The sequence below is a fragment of the Uloborus diversus genome, chromosome 6, assembly GCF_026930045.1.
Source record: "Uloborus diversus isolate 005 chromosome 6, Udiv.v.3.1, whole genome shotgun sequence".
NCBI classification, from domain to species: domain Eukaryota; kingdom Metazoa; phylum Arthropoda; class Arachnida; order Araneae; family Uloboridae; genus Uloborus; species Uloborus diversus.
The window spans coordinates 69964709-69985881 of NC_072736.1; the positions used below are offsets into that span (position 1 = coordinate 69964709).

The 21173-nt window shown below is 34.9% G+C and overlaps 1 protein-coding gene across 1 annotated transcript in view; it reads right to left on the reverse strand.

Moving 5' to 3' along the window:
• The window catches only part of LOC129224579 (survival motor neuron protein-like), a 41468-nt gene extending 23494 nt beyond the window's left edge, over nucleotides 1-17974 (reverse strand). Inside the window, exon 1 of the mRNA XM_054859062.1 lies at nucleotides 17836-17974. Within this exon, the coding sequence (XP_054715037.1) occupies nucleotides 17836-17856 (21 nt within the window). The 5' untranslated portion in view covers nucleotides 17857-17974. The remainder of the gene's footprint in view (nucleotides 1-17835) is intronic.
• Between the last annotated feature and the right edge of the window lie 3199 nt (nucleotides 17975-21173).

A 21173-nucleotide genomic window follows, 5' to 3' on the forward strand; every position in this document is an offset into this window, starting at 1 on the left:
GCAGTCTTTCCCGCAGAAAGTGATGTAAAATCCGCTCATCAAATAATTGCCCAAACAGATTTATCAATTCCCTCAAGGTCAGAATCATTAACATCCGGCTCCATTGAAGAAAGCAATAGTTTTAGATTTGGACTCATTGAATACCCCAACTTAAGCAATAACCCAAAAGGAGTGCTGGTAGCATCTACGCTTGTGGACCTTTCTAAGGATGTAATTCCTGTGAGAGTCGCCAACGTGAGTGAAAGGCCAAGGAATATCCGGAAAGGCGAAGTGTTAGCAACTTGTACTCCCGTAAACTGCATCATTAGAAGAATCAATTCCCCCGAGACTGTGTCTTCTGAGTCCTTGACATCGAAGTTAATTGGGAGTGCACCCTTATCGAAGGATCAAAGAACTGCTGCGGAACAACTGGTGGACGACGTCAAGCATCTGTTTTCATCTACATCGGAGGATGTGGGTCGGACGAATTTGACGCAGCATAGGATCTATACTGGAGAACACCCCCCTATTAAACAGCATCCAAGACGACTACCGTTCGCCAAGAAGGAAGAGGTTGAGACCCTCCTGAAAGAGATGAAGGAGAATGATGTAATCGAACCTTTATCCAGTCCTTGGGCCTCTCCCATTGTCTTGGTCCGAAAGAAAGATGGCTCCACCAGATTTTGTGTCGATTACCGACGACTGAATGAAATCACCAAGAAAGACAGTTACCCTCTTCCACGGATAGACGACACCTTAGACACTCTTTCCGGACACAAGTGGTTTTCGACCCTGGACTTGAAGAGCGGCTACTGGCAGGTTGAGATACACCCTGATGACCGAGAGAAGACAGCGTTTACAACTGGACAAGGCTTATGGCAGTTTAAAGTGATGCCCTTCGGCCTCTGCAATGCACCAGCTACTTTCGAGCGTCTTATGGAGACAGTGTTAAGAGGACTTTCCTACGAATCCTGTCTGGTCTACTTAGACGATATCATCATCGTGGGACGCAGTTTCGAAGAACATCTGGCAAATCTTAGGAAGGTGCTGCAAAAGCTTAAGGAAGCCAATCTGAAGTTAAGCCCGTCCAAATGTAATTTGTTCCGCCGGGAAGTGAACTACCTTGGTCACATCATCTCTTCTGAAGGTGTACAAACCGATCCAGAAAAGGTGTCTGCTGTCAAGAGTTGGAGTCGTCCCGAAAACATCCATCAGCTGCGAAGTTTCCTGGGGCTCTGCACGTACTACAGGAAGTTTGTGAGGGGTTTTTCCAACATTGCACGACCTTTGCATAAGCTGACGGAGAGCAAGCAAAAGTTTGAATGGTCCAAAGAATGCGAAGATGCATTTCTACAACTGAAGGAGGCTTTAACATCAACGCCTATCCTCAGCCTGAAAAATCCTTCATCCTGGACACTGATGCGAGCAACGAGGGCATCGGAGCTGTTTTATCCCAAGAAATTGACGGAAATGAACATGTCATCGCTTATTGGAGCAAATGCTTATCAAAGTCGGAGCGAAATTACTGCGTCACCAGAAAAGAGTTACTGGCCATAGTGAAAGCTGTAGAACACTTCCATCATTACCTCTACGGCCGAAAATTTCTGCTTCGGACAGATCATGCCTCATTAACTTGGCTTTTGAACTTCAAGAATCCAGAAGGCCAGATAGCCAGATGGATACAGCGGCTCCAGGAATATGACATGGAGATCAAGCATCGAAAAGGGTTATCTCACGGTAATGCTGACGCTTTATCAAGGAGACCCTGTCCTGAGAACTGCCACTATTGTTCCCGAATCGAGAAACAGTATGGAACGACTAGCCCTACCGCCTATCAGGTGACAGTGACTCCAATATCATCAGAACCTGATCCATGGAGTGACGACCAAGTTCGAAAAGATCAACTTGAAGACCCCGACATAAAACCAATTTTGGAGTTCATGGAAAGTGACAGTCGGCGACCTAGCTGGCAGGACGTTTCCATCTTTAGTCCTGCAACAAAAAGATACTGGGCTTTATGGAACTCACTCCATTTACGGAACGGCGTGCTACACCGGAAATGGGAATCTGACGACGGCAAGACATCTAGGTGGCAGTTACTACTTCCTCGATCCAGGATTTCAGATGTTCTGAAAGAAATACATAGTAGTGCGACTGGAGGACATTTTGGTGTCTTGAAAACTCTCAATAAAGTTCGGGAGCGCTTCTTCTGGAGCAAGGCGAAGGATGACGTGGAGAAGTGGTGCCATTCTTGTGACGCCTGTGCTGCTCGTAAAGGACCGAAGAAGAGAAGCAGAGGGAAGCTACATCTGTACAACGTTGGAGCTCCTTTCGAGCGAATTGGGATCGACATCCTGGGTCCTCTACCAAGAACTGCTGATGGGAACAAATACATTCTTGTTTCCATCGACTACTTCACCAAATGGCCGGAAGCATATCCCATTCCAGATCAAGAGGCTACTACCGTAGCAGAAACTCTAGTCCAAAATTGGATCTCGAGATATGGAACACCTTTGCAGATTCATTCCGATCAAGGGAGGAATTTCATCTCTGCTGTGTTTAAGGGCCTATGTCAAATTCTCGGAATTGAGAAAACTAGGACAACACCACTACACCCACAATCGGACGGCATGGTGGAGAGATTTAACCGCACAATCCTGAATAATCTCTCACTTATGGTATCCAGAAATCAACAGGATTGGGACAAGAAGCTACCTTTGTTCCTGCTGGCCTACCGCAGTGCTGTCCACGAGACTACCGGATATGCCCCATCTCAGATGCTCTTCGGACGAGAGCTTCGGCTACCTTGTGATCTCGTCTTCGGTCGACCTCCGAATGCGCCTTCATCGCCTGAGGAGTACATCCAGGATCTCCAGGCCCGGTTGGAAGACGTTCATAACTTCGCACGAGAGCGAATCAACATCGCGGCGGAGAAGATGAAGACCCGGTACGACACAAGGTCTACTGGACATGAATTCAACGAAGGCGACAAGGTTTGGTTATGGAATCCCATCCGACGGAAAGGTCTGTCACCCAAATTGCAGTCGCATTGGGATGGACCCTACAAAGTCCTTAACCGACTGAATGACGTCGTAGTGAGGATCCAAAAATCACCTAATGCAAAACCTAGGGTTGTACATTATGATCGGTTAGCCCCATACTATGGCCATAGTTCATGAGTATTACGTAAACAACCATGGTTGATAACATAAAAGTTGTAGATAATTTTTGCTTTTAATGTTTAGTAATATTTCTTGTTATTATTGTGTTTTCTGTATCTGTTAGTTATTATTTAATGTGTGTAATTGTGAACTTGTGATAGAAGTTTTGCACCCTTTCTGGGGATTGTACTGCCCGGGACGTGCAGTCCTTGGGAAGGGGGCAATGTTACAAATTCTGTAAATAGTAATTATTGTAGGAACGTAACCTGTAAATAGTTTCCCGTAATGAATATACAACCCCTTTTTCATTCGGCTAAATTATACGACCCCTATTTTCTTTCTTTTCATTGATAACGGTCTACTACTTTACAGAAGCGTGTGGAATATTTGAGAAATTTCTTTTCGGTGTATTTAAGCCGTTAGCGATGGATAAACAGTTAGTTTTGATTGAGATTTTCGAACTGAGTGCATTTTTGCTCTGTTTATAGCGAGGCATTTCGCTGTGTTGTTTTCGCATTTGGAAGTAAATACGTGTGTAAACGTTGAGTTTACGGTGTTGTGTGATAATTGCTTAATTGCTGATGAATAATTTAGCAGTTGTTGAAGATCTTTCCTGTACATAGTGTAAATAAATTTCCTGTGTTTTTATCAAGAACTGTGTCTTCATTTCAAGAAAGTGGAAGTCGCACCGAATCCGTTACAATATCAATCTTATTTCAGTGATAAGATTGTGAAAGTAGTGAATATATTAGATATTTATAAAAGAATGAAAACTTTACAGTTGGTAATTACTTTTTGAAATGTCTCAAAACATGAGTTAAAAAAAAATATTTTGTACAAGTACTAATCAGTCACTTCACTGACTAAAATGAAGTAACATATCATACCTACAATTCTGTACGCCCATTAGAGAAAGCAAAATTTTTGACAATTTTCACTACACGATATAATGGATAACCCAATAGTCTGCAAAGATATCATCTGCTGTCAACCATATATCAACTGCAGTTAAATACTTTTCTGCTTCAAAGAATTGCTAACACACATTAGTTATTTTATAAGGTAAAACAGACTCAAAAAAAAGAAAAAAAAAGGGAAAAAACTGTTAGTAAATTCACAATCACTTCTAATTATAAAGCAATCAAAAGCTTTTATTAACATTTTGCACATTAACATTTTCTTTACATTACAGCAAAATGAAGAGGAAAAAAAAGACTGAATGGTATGTTTATTAAATAACATAAGGCTGATATTAGCACCCATCAAATAGTAACAGTTAAAAATAGGAGTGTGGTTGAGAAAAATTAAAAGGTCATCCCCCGAAACTTTGCATTATTAATATAGTTTATGTGTACAAACAAATGCGAAACAAGTTAGATATTAAGTAAGTGGTTGATAACACACTGTAGTACTTTAGATGGTACATCAGACTTTTAAATCACAAAAGAAAAATGCTCTTAAATTCACCACGAATTTTGCAGGTAAAACAATTGTTAGTTTAATTTACACTTATGCATTTAAGTTTTATTTACATTTACAGAAAAATGAAAATCAAAACTAAAAGGCTGAATGCTCAATGTTCATTTAATAATATAGTTGAAATATTGTAGCTGCAGAGAACATCAAGCAGCAAAAAATGGCAGAGAGCTGCCAGAAGTTAATAATGCAGAACAGCATTTCTTAAATTTTTTAATGAGTGGAAACCTTTCAAATAACCAGTTTTTTTTTTTTTTTTTTTTTTTTTTGAGGAACCCCCTGTTTTTTTGTTAAGTAGAATAGCTTGAAGCTACATTCTTGAAATGTTTTATTTACATTCAAAGTGAAAATTATTTCAGATAAAATTTTGAAATGTTGAAATGTATTTCAAAAATTAACAAAAAATTAAATTTTGAAACAACTTTGGAAATAGAGTTATGTAGACACAAACGAAAATTTAAAGTTTAAAATTAAGTATAAGCTTTGTTCATTAAATATTTTGATAGATTTTTTAAGTTGTCTAAAAAGAAAGGAAAATAAAGAACGAGTGTTTTGTGGAACCCTTGACTGATCTCCAGGGAACCCATGGGTTCCACAAGACGCTGGCCAAAACCAGAACTAATATTTCCCATCATGCGGTTATAAATGTTGTTATTCTTGTTGGCAAGAAATATGTATCCAGTGCCTCATTGCACCAGGAGGAAAAAAAAAGGGGGGCTGCTTTACTTGGCCTTGGAGATAAATAAAGCAGTGCTAACCCATTTGGCGACTTTTTGCAAAATGTGGCAGACCTGAGTCAGTTTGCCGATGATCAGGGTTGGCAGGTTTCTGCCAAGGTGGTTTCTACCAGTGGTAAACACTGGTAGAAACCACCTAACCGGTTTAACCGGTTTCTACCAGTGGTAAACACTGGTAGAAACCGGTTAAAACCGGCATGGCAAAAACCCCTTTCTGCCACATTTATGGCAGAAACTGCAATTCCTGACATACAGTAGAAAATGTATAAGAAAAATAATCAAATATTAACCCAAATACAATTTATTTACAACACTATCACCATTCAAAATCAAATTTTACATTGTTTTCACACTACAGCAGCCTGTAACAAAATAAAAGTTTTGACGCTGTTTCTAAACCTAAACAATTTCTCAATTTGTTGTGCACAAATTAGAAATTTGAGAAGATTCTTTCAGTCCCAGCAAAACTAGCTAGCATTATCCTCAGAGAACAAGCAAGATTCACAAAACTTTCATCTATAGCACATTTTTACAAACTGGACTTGGTAGCTGGAGTAGTTGTTACAACTTGGTTGGAAAAATAGGTTTCGGGAAAAGGGGCCGCTTTGTATAGCTATGGTATAAGGCACATAATCAGGGTTAATATTTGTGAGTAAAGTTCGGGCACTTTCTTCTTGATTACATGATAAATTTACTCCCAAATACTTTGGATGGAGCACATAGGCGAGTAAATGATTATCAGTAACTACTTGATTAAGCTCTTTGAGAATAGCTTTATTCAGTTATATTAAGTGTAAAATGACAAGTTTCTGAATTTTAGAGTTTAATGAAATAAAACAAATCTGTATTTATTTAAATATTTGATATATTACACTTTATAGTAAATGAAACAAAATAATTATAAACAACAAACTGAAAAATTTGTTACTTACAGCATTACAAGGCTAAAACTTCTAACACATAGCAATTTCAACTAGGATAAATTTTACTTTGCTTTGGAAATGTCAGTCTTGTTATTTAACATATTTTTACACAAATTATTAAATAACGATTATATTAAGTTTTTGCAATGACGAAATGGAGTTATATTTTTTATTTTACTTACCTAATTGCCTGTCATTAAGTAATTACTAAAGCTATTAAAAACGTTTTCTAGTTTTTGCCAGTTTCTACCAGTTTCTGCCAGTTTTTACCGGTTATAACCAGTTTCTGCCACTGGCAGGGCAAAAACCAGTTTCTGCCGGCAAAAAGCCAACCCTGCCGATGATACTTGAAGCTGAATCTTTTTTTTTTACATTTTCATTTTTTTTACACACCCGTCGTATTTTTTATATTTTATTTGCTTTTAAGCTGAAATAGTAGCAGTTTTTCACAAAATAGTAGTTTTTGTCCTCATTCAGGCAAAATAGTGTTGTCATAGTCTGCAACTCTTCAAAATAGTCGTAATAGTCGCCAGTTGGAGCCCTGAAGGGGATTATTCGATGAAGGTGCTTTTCCAAATGTCGCCAAATTTTGGCGATAAATCTCTCTTAAGGCAACCAAGCGCCACTGTCGCAATACTACGGCAACCCTTCTGTTTTCCCCTTCCCTGGCGATAAACTGCTCTCATAGCAAACCGGCGCCACTACGGGGATACTACGGCAACCCCTTTACCACCCATCCTACGGAGCGGAGTGCCCCCTGCCTTTCCCCCCCCCACCCCCGCTTTTCGCATTTCGGATGGGAGTGCAGTAGTTTCACCTCGTGGGCAAATTTTTTTAAAAATTAATTTAAATTAGGCGTTTTTCTTTTTTCAAAAACTAACAGGATCTTATTAAAAACCTGCAAGCAGTGAGTACAACTTTTTACTTTTTTAAAATTTAAATTTGTAAGTAGTTTTTATAAAACGGCATGGGATGCAGTGATTTCATTGTTACATAACCACCCCCTCTTTTGTAGTGCTTAATTTTACAAAAATAATAAATTTATTTGAGTCTAACATTTATTTTAATCCTAAATTTATCCTTTCCAATCGTTTTTTTATTTTTTTTCTGTCCAGATGTATTTAGATTTTGCTCTAATCAGGCTAAACGTGTTTGCAACCATGCCGTTTTATTTTTGTGATTTTATGTGTTTTCCTTCAACTGTTGCTAAATTTTTTGGCCCCCATTTCCAGACGCTATTTTTTTTCGCTCTGCAAATGAAAAAGAAAGGGTGAAAATATTTTTTTTCTATCCTACTTCCGTGGAAAATGAATGAATTTCTCGTGTTTTGTAGGATTAATTTTTTAATTGAATTTTTAAGAGTTTACTTATTTAGATTAGTTAAATAATAGTGTTTTTGAGGATATTTTCCAAATTAATTTTTGATTTGATGCTTGTTTTAATGTTTTTATGGTCATTGGGAAAGAATCTTAATTTGTGTGGTCGGCCATACATAATTCGTCCGACCGCATAGAATATCATTGGTCGGCTGTTGAAATTAGATCCCGCCCCTTTGGTCGGGTTCATAAAACAGTCCCAACCCCAGGCAGTAATTTCTACTCTGCTCGTGCGCAGAAGTTGGTCGGTGCGTCATTACATTTCCGGCGGTCGGGTCTGCAACCACTGCCTTACTAAAAGGCAAAATATCTATCTAGTTTTCGCAGCATTTTATTGTATTGTTTAGGGTTTATTTATTTAGATTAGTTTATAATTAGTGTTTTTGTGCATTAAATTATTCAAATTAATTTCTTTTTTAATAGGTTAATTATTTATTTTAATGCTTTTTACCGTTTTTTTTTAAAGATTTTTTTTGCCTAGTTTTCTTTGCATTTCAATGTAATTTTCAGTGTTTATTTGATTAGATTAGTTCATATTTCATGTTTTTAAGCAGTTGAGTTTTTTAGTATTTTTCTTGAGATTTAGTTGTTTTTGAACCTTTTGTTTACATTTTGATGCTCCAATTTCTTGTATTTCTGATGCAAAAACTCCATTTCGTTCATTTTCCAGTAGGTTAATAAAAAAAACATATGTTTCTCCCCCCTTTTTTCATTGGCAGAGCGGGAAAAATAGCGCCTAGACTTTGGCGCCAAAAAAATATGGCGAACTTTGAAAAAGTCGCCAAGACGCACCTTCATCGAAAACTTCCTGCCCTGAAAGCGGGGGCCCTAGACCACGGCCTAGTTGGCCTATTTAGTGATCATCGAGTAATCCTAAAGTTGAAAAAAGTTATCTTTCCCAAATTCCAACTAACTTTTATTTAAACCTTAAACCGATTCTCAAATAAATTAGAAATTGAGTTTCATTCACAAAAATTAATGTTTTAGGAACAATTAATGATAAGCTAAGATCGCTTCTATATGATCGAAATTTCAAAAAATTCAATTTTTTCCTCTGGCAATTTGCTACTTCAATCTATGGAGGTTCAACTGTACTATAATTTTACATCCAACTTTTTTTTTCTTTCCTTCTCTGTTCCTTTTGAAACAGGACTTCTCCTCCGCAAGTTATTGCTATTGCTGCCAAGAGGCTTTACACCCCAATGTCCCCTGGGTGCTCTTACACAGGTGGACAGTCTATGCAACCCAGGCCTTTGGAGTGCGTTTCTATAAGTTCATGTAGAATGTAAAATCAATGAGATGAGATAAGAACCGGAATTAGGGTATGTGAAAAAAAATTCGAACAAAAGAAAAATGCAGGTGTAAAAATAGGAGGGTACAGATGTGATATACCCCCCCCCCCCATTTGGCGACATCCGATTTTTTGCACAAAATTGAAATATTTTTCTCGCCAATGAGGCGATAAATTTTTAAGCATGGCATCCCTAGTGAAACTAACCTGCGGTTGGCAACGCGAAGGCAAGCTTGTTCGAACTTGTTTACTTGGTTTTACGCAGGAGAGATACGTGTTGTTTTGTGCAATATACCTTACAGGAAAGCTTATTTTGTGTTAGTTTAGATTCAGTAGTTGTGTTTTGAAGTAAAAACATTAAAAAATGCCAGTTTCTTCAAACTTGAAGGTTAATTAAAAGTTAACTCCAACGTGGTGTGTATCTGTAACGCGCCATTGTCAGATGATGTTTTGTTTTGGACTGAGTGTGAGGATTTATACCATAAAAAGGTAAGTTCTTTATTTTAGAATTCACATAAAAATTCTCACTTCGGAAATTCTTTGTTTTCTACAAATCCTTGAGGGGTTCTTGTAGCTTTTAACTTAATTTTTACTGTATGTTAAATAATTTTACAAAAATAGTTCGGTTATTTTGTTCTAAAAGTTAATTCTTATTGATGCCACGAATTATTTAGACATTAACGTGCCTCCTTTAGGTACTGAATTTTATGTTAACAATTGAAAGTTCTCTCGGTTGTACTCTTAAAAATGCCGAATTTTATTAATAAATCTGCACAATAATGGTGCATATTTCACACTTAAAACTGTGTCATTATTGTACACTGAACGGAAGGAGCCACCCTTGGGTGTACATACACATGAATATGCATAATATACATAAATATACATAATTGTGACCATACTCCGACTGTAATGTATATTAACAGTCGGAGGGATAACGGACCGAGCGGAGCGAGGTCCTGGCGAGCCAGAGGTCTCATATCCCGGAGAAATGATGAAAAAACAATTTATGCATTAATTTCGACTTGTAATTAATACAATAATTTATTTCATTGTATTTTAATATGTTAACAAAAAACCCCGACCCTGTACATTTTTGAAGCATATATTCGTGATGTTTTTTGTTGTGCTTTTATGTTGTTTTTATATATATTGTGTTCTAAAGTGCTTTGATCATGTTTTTTTATCTGATTTTTTCCTGTTGGCGCTAAAAAAGCATCGCTAAGAACGATGTATGAGATCGTCATACATCGTTTTCTTGGCGACGCTTTCTTGGCGCCAACAGGAAAAAGTCGCCAAGGGTGGGGTATATCACATCAGTTCCAAATAGGAGTAATCAAACTTAATGACTTGTACATGACTCAATGGATTCGTGTAGATTGCTTTAGTGCCTCACGCCCTTTTGTTCAAACCAGTAAAAAGTAAATAAGTGGGAACATAGAATGCACATAGAAACCCTTCCAACAGGATCTTAATCGTTGGATATTGGATATGAAACTATTCCACGTGGAGTTTTTACTTCGCAATTTAAACTGCATAGATTGTTGAAGTTCTGTATTTGACATGCATGCAAGAAAACTACCAATTCTTATTACGACGAGTAAAAGAAAAATACATTGGGACAAAATACTAAAAAGATGAACCAGAAAAGGTATGATAAGTTTTATGTATATTTTTTAAAATGGTTGTTTGCTATTTCTGGCCTTGATGCTCCTCGTGCCTGGGGTATTATTATACTTTCCGCCGGCTGGATCTATAAATTTTTGGCCTCGATGCAACAAAATATGTAGGGCCCCCCCAAGAGGCTAAGAGTGTATATTTGCAATGTTAATAAGCCTTAGTGCTACGTATGGGCAATTCCACGAAAAGTGAAACCAGTAGATCAAAATTTCATATTGCAGTTATTTTGCTATATTATACATCATTGTAAAGCTTAAAATGTGTATTTTCAGAATATTGCATGGCTTTTTTAATACAAATTAAATAATACATTTTTTTGATGAAGTATGATAGTCGGGTCTTCAAAACAATCAGAAAAACATACCCCATTTTAAAATGCTTAATTCTAATAGTAAAATAAAAATAAACAAAATTAATTGCAGTACAGCTTAAACTATTATCATAATACTGTAATAACATGCATTTATTTTATTTTTTTTACAAAATAAAATTAGGCAATTTAAATTTTTAAAAAATGAAGTTTAATGTTACGTCCGTAACAAAAATTTAGCAAAAGTTGTCGTTACTTCCTAAAAAATCAAAATTAAAAGAAATCCTTTTTTGTCCTTTTAGCATTTCATCAGAGTAATTGTTTACCATAGTTTAAAACATTAGAATTTCTTTTGTTTTTAAAAAAATGGCGTTACAGACGTAACATTTTTTGTTACGGACGTAACAAAAGCAGTACGTTACGTCCGTAACACATGTATATTTCCAATTAAAAAGAAAAAAAGTACAGGATGGGCAATGAAAATATAGGGTATGACATGTAATATAATATAACAAAACTTCTGATACTGTGATTTTCAAAATTTTATAAATATTAGTGGATATTTAATTTTATTTTTTAAAATTATTGAAATATACACATCGTCACCTCAGAGCAACATTAAGACATCTAATCCTAGGAATAACACTAAGATATCCTACTGTTGCTCTGAGGTGTTCCTCTCAATGTAAGATTTTTTGTCCTCCAAATCATGCAATAAATTCAATTGGTGTTAATAATTCTAGATTAGCAATTAACGCTTAATAACGTGCATAAAAATATTCTAGAGGGTTCCTTAATTTCTCAAACTTTGCTTCATCAATGCACTGTGACACAAAAAAAATAGTGTTTTCCAAGTAGATTTTTGTGAAAATTACTTGATCATTTAACAAGATGAAATCTGAAGCATTTTGTGTGTAATTTTCAAATTTTTTTTTTTTTTTTTTTAACATTTATATTACAGATATTAATTATAGTTTTTCTCTTCAAACTTCTATCATTCTGAAAGCATAGTCAAATTGATATTACTTTTTATTTGAAAACTAACTTAGAGACAAGAATAGGTCCTGTTTAATAGTTTAAACCAAAGTTACTGAGTTACTTTTTATTGTTATTTAGGCTTTACAAAAAAATAATACTTAGATTACTGTTTCATTCATGCATTGAATATTTTATAGTTTTAAAACTTAAATTAAAAAGCATAATTAGATTAGAGTTAAAAGTACTAAATATTAAACTAGCTACATCTGATCCTCAGATAAAGCACATTTAGTTTTGAAGCAAGATTTATATTTTTTAGGCAAATGTTGGCCAAAATGCGTTTTACCGATGTCAGTTTCGACCATTTTTTTCCACCTTTGGCAAAAACGTGCCAATTCTGTAAAAAAGGGATCAAAAACAAAGGTTAACTTTAAAAGAAATTTGGCAGTTAATATGTTAGTTGAGAGATAGAGAAAATCATCGAAAATTCTCAAACTGTAAAAGTACACCTTTGTAGAAGCTCCCCTCCCCCCCCCCCTCTCCCTCCATGTTAAAAATTTGAAAATTTATTTGTAACTGAATAATTCCACTTTTGTTTTGCTTAATTTCTCCTTGGATAATTTTACTTTTTATGACGCACCAATTTATATTTGTTTACATGGCGGTATATGCACGAGGGATGCTCCCTACCTCCCCAAATCTTTAAAAACCATTAAAGTGTAACTTAAAGGGTCAAAATAATGCGTTAATCTCGACCATTGCACTCTCTTAACAAAAATTATTAGTATACATAAGCTTTTATTTACTTTGTGCAATTAGCATATCAGACATGTTACGTCCGTAACACTTTTTTGTTACGTCCGTAACAAATATATAAATTTCTATCATAAATTTTACAAACAATATCCATGAAAACTTTATGGTTTTAGAAAGCTTGAAATCTCTAGAACAAGTATTTCAAAGAAAATTTTAGAAATCTATGAGTAATTCACAGGAATATTGGCAATTGTATGACAATGTATACATTTTGCTGTTTTCTGAGTTACGTCCGTAACAGGTAGTTTTTAATTTTTGTTACTTTTTGTTACAAAGCAATCTGCATCCAAATTTTTGATAGCATTAATAACACCAAACTATGCAACAGAAAAAAAAAATTTGTAGCTTTTTCTGAAACCACATTGAAATTATGAGTGTTTAAAGTCTGTGATTGTTACGTCCGTAACGGTGGAATTGCCCGTATTTTCAATTTCTTGGGCTGTTGGGCCCCAAAAGGACGTGGGCCCCCCACACTGCGGGGTCTTCGGACACGCAGATCCGAGTCTGATAATATTACAGCGTAGAATATTCAGACATGATTTTTTTTCTCTACAACAAGTAAGAGATAAATGATGTTTTTTTTTGCTTTCCACAGAAATAAAAAAAGGGATACTGCGCTTACTTACTCCTTTTGATTCTTACAATAATGCCATAATAATTGAGACTAGTACTTAAGAAATTTTTAGTTCCTAAGTCTTTTTTTTAAATAATTCTGAAATTTAAGGTATCATAGACTTTCATTGCGCAGACTGCGCCACTGAAGTTTTTAGAGAGCAATTTAGAAAGTTTTGGTCTCTTTTGTGCATGTGTGTGTGTGTGAGTGAAAAGGGGGAGGGGAGTATCCATAAGCCGGGTTCATACCCTTTAGGCAGAAAAAAATTCAAGCACTTTTCAAGGTAAAAAATTTTGTTTTCAAGGCAATATCATAAATTTGTACTAAAAATATTGTATGCAGATTTCATTTACTACAAACACATAGAAATAAGGCAATAATACAAAAAAGTATAGGAAAGCAAAATTGCTTTTTCTACAACGAGAGACGCTTTGATGAAAGATCTACTGCGTTGAAAGTTTTTCTGAAAATGTTTGAAAAGTTTGGTCATAAAGAGAAGCAGATACCAAAAGGTTTAATTTTGAGGTTTTTCAAAGGTTGCAGCAGTCAGAGGTTTGTATATGTTCTAGAATCAGCAAATTAATACTTAAAAAAAACCTTTCATAAGTGCTTTTAACTTTTAAGGGAAGAAACTAAAATACCCAAGTTCAATGGCATTGCCAGAGAGGAGTTTTTGAAGTCACTCCCCCCCCCCCCCCCCGGGTTTCAACATTTATTTCCAATATCTATACAGTGGTTTATTACAATATAAGGGCGGTTAGGACAAAAACACTACCCAGAAAGTTATACAAGAGCCTACTGAATACTCTAAAGAACCAAAGCGTGATAAGTCATTCTGAAATATATATTTTCACTATTAAGTTCTAAAAATATTAGGTTTGCAAATCATTTATAAGTATGCAAATCAATTATTCGTATGTATTTATTAGCTGTTCAGACAATAAGGCATTTCAACTGTCCTCGAGTAAATTTAAAAATTAGGAAGTAAAAAAAGTTTATGAAAGTCCACAGTCCAGTCTCTACACCTCAAAATATACAAAAGCAGCTTAAATAGTGATAAATACTGTGAATGCAAACTTGAGCATATTCAGCTTTCATTGATTAACTTGCAATAGACAATAAATGTGCAAGTTCAGATTTATAGAGCCATATTTCGAAATTGAAAAGATTCACAAGAAGTTGACATATATTATGACAAAAGTAGTTTTATTTTGGGAAAAAATGGGTTATTGTTGAAATTAGAATGTAAATTTAGAAAGGCAATAATATTCAGGTGATTTGTGAGTTCATAAAAAATTACCTGAAAGTTTCAAAGAGCAAAATGGGGCGAGGGGGGGGGGGGGAATAATTTTTAAAACTAAGACCCCTATTACTTGAATATACATATGTACAACAACAACTTTTGCTATGCATACAATTCATAAAATAGTTTATTAAGTCAAAATATTTTGCATAGAAATACCATGCCCAGTGCCTGTTGATAACCAGCAACAGGCACTGGGCCAGCTAGGCTTGTACTGGTCAATTTATTAGATCCAAATGAAGATGAATGACCCTCCTTAAGCTATCTACCCCTTTGCTGATTAAAGCCTCTTTCGGTAAGCTCCAAGTACCCACAACCTTAATAAAGTAGTAATTTTGAACATTTGAGGAAAAGGGGAAAATTGGAGATATAGGGAGGTAAAAGCATAAAAACGAACACTACTGGATTTCAAGTGAATAATCATAACACAACCACCTCTGTTATACACCTTATTTATTTTAGCAGACACAAAAAAATGATGTATTTATAAATAAAATTATATAAATCAACTTTATATTTAAAATACAAACTTTAAGTTAATTTGTTAGGTGCTCAACTGCTGAAATTTAAATTTAAAAAAAAAAATCTGCTATGACCAAAAATTAGGTAAAGATAATCATTCGAAATTGCAAAAATAAATTAGCAAATAATTAAACAAGACCAAGGTAATAAATTCTTTAACTCTTTAGTTATTAAAATAAAAAATAAAATAAGCTAATCTGATGTAGCAGTGTCAAAATAACTACTAATTGCCAAAAATATAAAAATATTTACAAAATGCAAAAGGATTGAAATCTCAAACAAGGGAAGCAAATTTTCGCGAATTAAGTTTAATGTTGTCATGTTTCCCATAAAATTAACTTATATTTTACTGAAATTAAACATAAAATATGCTAATCTACGGTAGCAAATATGAAAATAACATCCGATTAGTGAATATATTTAAATATTTGCAAGATGCAAAAAGATTGAAATTTCAAACACGAGAAGCAATTTTTCGCCAAGTCTGAGTTCGTTCGACGTGGCATGTTTCCCATGATATAAATTAATTTGTTTTTTTATTAAAATTAAACAAAAAATATACTAATCTAAGGTAGCATATGCGAAACTAACATTTGATTAGCCAAAATATTTAAATATTTGCAGGATGCAAAAAGATTGAAATTTCAAACACAAGAGCAATTTTCCGCGAAACCCGAGTAAGGTCAATGTTGTCATGGTTTCCAAATTAATTTCTTTGTTAATTAATGAAATTAAACAAAAAATAAACTAATCTAAGGTACCATATGTCAAAATATCTTTCGGTTGTAAAAAACATCAAAATATTTACAAGATGCAAAAGGATTGAAATCCCAAACACGGAAGCAATTTTTCGCGATGTTGTATACTGAACACATGTTCAGAAAATTGCATTGGTGAAATACTTTTTTAAAACTTCTAAGCTCAATTCGTTGATTTTTGGGAGAATTTAAGCACTAAGAAACTTTTTCAAGGTTTTAAAACTTTTTCAAGGTTTTCAAGCACTTGAAAATGAACTTTTTTTTTCAAGCACTTTTCAAGGTTTTTCAAGGGCGTACGAACCCTGATAAGGTGCGGGAGCTCCGCATCATTTGAGGGGGTAACATTGCTTTTAGGATGATGGACGCTCCTTGTTGTTTTCGAACAATTTTTCTTAAAGCTCCCTCTTTTTTTTGGGGGGGGGGGGTGGTAAAGCTCCGGGAGATCCTGAGGACCACACTCTACCTAACATCATCATAGATTGTCTAAAGTTTTTTTTAACTTACAATTTAAATTTTTCCTAGGGAAGCGGAAGCTGAGAACTCCATTCCTTTTCTTAAATTTGTCAAAGATGGCTTTAATTGCGTATATAGGACTTTAATCATGAAAAAGTTTCTAGAGAGAGTAAGGAACCACATCCCCTAACACAACCAAACACGAGATTCAGTTGCTTATTTACAAGTTCATTTTCGGAAAATTCCTCTGGAGGGTCTTTGAACCCCGTCCTCACAATCTAATATAATCTAAAAAGTTCGAATTTTGGAACTTAGTCCCTTCTTCCATCGTAAGGTCTTAAAATGCAGAATTATACTATGTATTTTTCAAAATTTTTCATGGAGGAGAAACCCCCGGACCCCCTACAGTTAGGTTTCTTCTATGCTCCACTTATAGGAGTCCCTGCATCATCTTCCCTCTCCCCTACAAGTCAAAAAAAAAAAAAAAAACAGTTCAGAAAAATATATATTAGCAAATGCGTCTTTAATAGATGTTCTAACAATAAATTAAATTTCGTTTTGACAAAGAGTTAAGTCAAAAAAGTTAAGATAAAAAACCTCAAGTCACATCAATTTTTACATTAAAATAAAAATAGTTTTTCTACTTCCAAATTAAAAAAAAAAAGCAAAAGGTAGTTTTTGAGCAAACAATTTTCAAACGTTTTCGGGGAGAGGGCCCCGGACCCTACCCTCAGGAGGACCCTTCCCAGTACCTAGCCGACCACCCCCCAGGAGCCAGTCCGGGCCTAGAGGTTCCCCTACCATGTATAATGGTTATCTCCAAATTTTAAATTTTTCCACTTACATCCCTTTGCTTCTCGCTGCCTCAGTTCATCGTAATGGGCAATATGTCTCCCCAATAAATGCATTATTAGGTTTTTTTAAAAAAGGATTGCTCCCTAAATGCCATGAACAATTTTAAATTTTTCATTTCAAATTTGTAAAAAAAATAACTGCTGTGCATTTGTTACTTCAAGGATGTCAAGACTGAATTTTAGCATTTTGCTACAAAGACTTTTCCTGAATTTTAGCTTATGTGCTAAAGAATTTTTAAACTCGGCTCAAACCCTGTCTATTACTGCTATTTTAAAATTATTTATATCAAGATCAATTGCTAAAATGCTTTCTTTAAGCCTTTAGATCAGCGGTTCCCAACCTTTTTGTGAATGCCCAACCTGTGAATGCTAATTAAAAAAAAAAAAAAATACAGCTGATAAAAAGTTTCACAGAATGAAACGTAGTGAAACAGCAGTCATAAAAAAACAAGAAAGACGAAAATTCATTAAAATAACAATAAATACACTAGAAATATAATGAAATACTCAGATAACAAAAGTAGAATTGCTACAAATCTTTGTAACTGCTTTTTTTTTTTTTTTTGCAGAAAAGGGAAAGACGTAAAGAACATTCTCAAAGATACCTCCAGAGTTTCCGCTGCCATTTTTTCAAAACTGGGTACAACAGATATATAATACACTCGGTAAATGCAATAACTGTTATTAATTAAAAAGATTCTCTCCAACCGAAAAAAAGAAAGCAAGGCAAGAGCGTGGTAAACAGCACGAATATTCTCAAGAAAGATACTTAGCGGTGGAGTAGCCTTTGGTTGCGTTCGAGGAAACTCACCGGTACGTAACTGGTTACTAACCAAATCGTTCTATGATCAACCGGTTACCAAGGCGGTTACCATTCTAAGCAGTTGATTGGTTGATTGGAGCACGTGATCATTAGCTGTCACGTGATTAACTTACCGGTCGCTCTCGGTCGAGCTCGTCGAACGCAACCTTTATTTGCAGTTCTGGAACTTGAATACGCTACCTTGCGGTAATTTAATAAACTAGCTAAAGTAAGTCGATGTACAGAATGTACAGTGGTGGACTGTAAAAACAGCGCAAATGTTTTTCATGCGAATGTTTCGCAGAATGATGGAAGGTTAATAATGGAACACTTTAGAAAACGTGGAAATTTGACTTTACTCATCAAAAGCTCTCATTTCGTTAAAAATGTCAAAGAGGTGACTCGTATGTGAATTGAACGGTCGTCCAGTGTTAGAATGTTCGGCGAACCGGTTCGATTCCGGCCGATACATCAACTTTGACGTTATGAACGGAAAGAATGTTTTTGATAAGTCACATGACCCCAAATCGCCAGATTAAATCACGTACGGGTCACCTCACCACTTTTACATTGTTAATTAATGATTGTTCTTTGGGCGCCCAGGTTTTGGGCGCTGTTCAACATTTTCAGTACCCAGAAACTGCGAAATGGGAAGATTGGGCGCCGGGAACATTGGGCGCCGAGCACTTTCGGCGCCGGGAACTTTGGGCGCTGAGCACTTTGGGCGCCGAGAACTTTGGGAGCCGAGCATTTTGGGTGCCGGGAACTTTGGGCGCCGGGAAGCAAATTTTGAAATCCTCTCAATTACAGTGCATTGGCGAAATTCGGAAGCAGCCAAAATGCAACCTGTGTTTGAAAACAAAGTTCATTGTAATTCGCAACTCCAACGAACTATAGGGGGCACTGCAGTCACTGTCTAATGGCCGACTTAAAAACTAAAACAAACGCATGTGGTAACGAAGAAAATGCTAAAAGTGTTGTGATTTTTGTTCATATGTATGATATTTTTCGCTTTATTCTTTTTAAATTAATTTTCAAAGTCCTGTGGATATTCTGGCCCACGTAGAAAGAAATGAGAATTCAAGAAGCATTACTAAACGTCAAAGATTAATGCAAACTACGTAGTTCGTACAATGGCTCCCAAAAGAGTGTTCGTACACCTACGACTTTCAAAGAAATAGGCTCTTATCCATTGGTTAGAATCAATGTTTCGGAATAGGTATTTTATTATAAGATCTATGATCTATTTTTAACAGAACTACATGAAAATTTTTAATAAAACATTAAAAATTAATTTTTTTAAAATCAAAAACCAAAAAGTGCCGGAAATTTTATCTCACAAAAGTCTTCGTACACTTTGAAAAAATGTCAGAAAATTAGTAAATAATCTCACTTTTTACAAAATTATAATTTAGTAGAATATCATGCAGTATTTCTGCTTTAGCCCTGGCTAATGGGCGGTAATTTACTGAATTCTGAGTAAGTGTTCAGCTGCACTACGAGTCTTACTGTTTCTAGTTCGCTTTTCGTTTCAATGGTGTATTTTCGTAATCTAGCCACCAGATATCTCCAAATGTGGTCCATTAAGTTTAAATCTGGCAATTGAGGAGATATTTCTAAGCTTAAGGTCAAATTTTGAGGAACCAAACACGAACGTGTGCTTCTTTATCGTTATCTTGATAAAAAAACAAAACTGTTTCCGATTACCAAATTTTGGGCAAATAGTTAAAAATTGTTTTTTAAAATATTTAAATGAACAGCATAATTCATTATTTCCCCAAAACATTCCAAATTTCCAAGTCCTGATGCTGAGATTCACCCTCACACAAAAACACCTTCACCGTCCTGATTAACTGATCCAACTAAGTTCTTAAGATTAAATTCCTCTTTATTTTTTCTTCCATTTACAATTGTACAAATATTTAACCCAAAATGCTGAATCTATTTTCATCTTTAAGTAAGCCGTTGTTCCAAAATGTTTTGAACTTATTTATTATTGATTTTACGACGGAAAGCGTAAGCTTACTGCTTTTCTCACAAACAAGAAAATTTCTGCGGGAAGAGGTCCCATTTAATCCAGCTAATCAGAGAACTTGGGAGCAATTTTAGGTAAAAATTAAACTTAAAATGTTTCATTCAATTCATCAAAAATTTTTTCAGTGCTGAAATGTGTATTTTTCATATTTTTTTTTTTGTAAACCCCGGATCACGCTTTGTTGACTTTGCCAGTTGACATTTTCTTACCTTATTTTCGTTCTGATTCTTGTCTTTAAAGCATTTTATCAAACACTTCACTATAGAATGGTATAAATTAACCAATTTAGAGACATTTCAAACCAGTTTACGGCTACTGTGAGGGAAAAAAAATCAATTTTCGAATCGCGTTTGTTGTTTTCTACACATACCTGCCATTTAAAAATAATAAGCGGAATCTTAGGGAATAAATACACAAAAAATTAAAGGCAAATGACGTTATAATATCATTCTAATGCAAAAATAATAAAAAAACCACATATGATAATTTTAATTATGAATTTATTCGAAAATATTTCTGTGCACGATGACCGTTGTGGCGTATTTTTTCTGTTTCTTTCTTTTTGATAAATTTCAAAAATAAAATCGGGTAATATTTTGAGAAAAACGACTGGGTTTTATTCAGAATGGCATAGGAATGGTGTGAAAAAAAATTGAACTTCATATTCGAATTCAGTTTTGCGTTATTTTGGTTTTACTACAAAATTTCAAGGAGTACGAAGACTTTTGGAAGCCACTGTAGTTCTAAGCAGCTATTTCCACGATGTTGAATTCGATATTTATCAATTCTTGATAAAACTAAATAATAATTGTGACCTGACAAGAACAACAATTAATGCTAGAAAAACAATATGACATTACAAATTATTATCGAAAGTTGCCTTGCTTGGCTAGCGCTTATTGTTTTGCATTTGTTGCTGAGTTATTTCTCTCGAATTCCCGAATCGGTTAATTTAAAATTTTTCTGTTTCGATTTTTCTAATTTCTGAGTTACGATTTAATTATGTCAAGTTATGCAAATCATCTACAGAATTCTTACGGATGTATGGTGGTTGTTTTCTTTTCAGTTGATTGACCATTATTTCTTTTTACTTATCGAATTCTGTA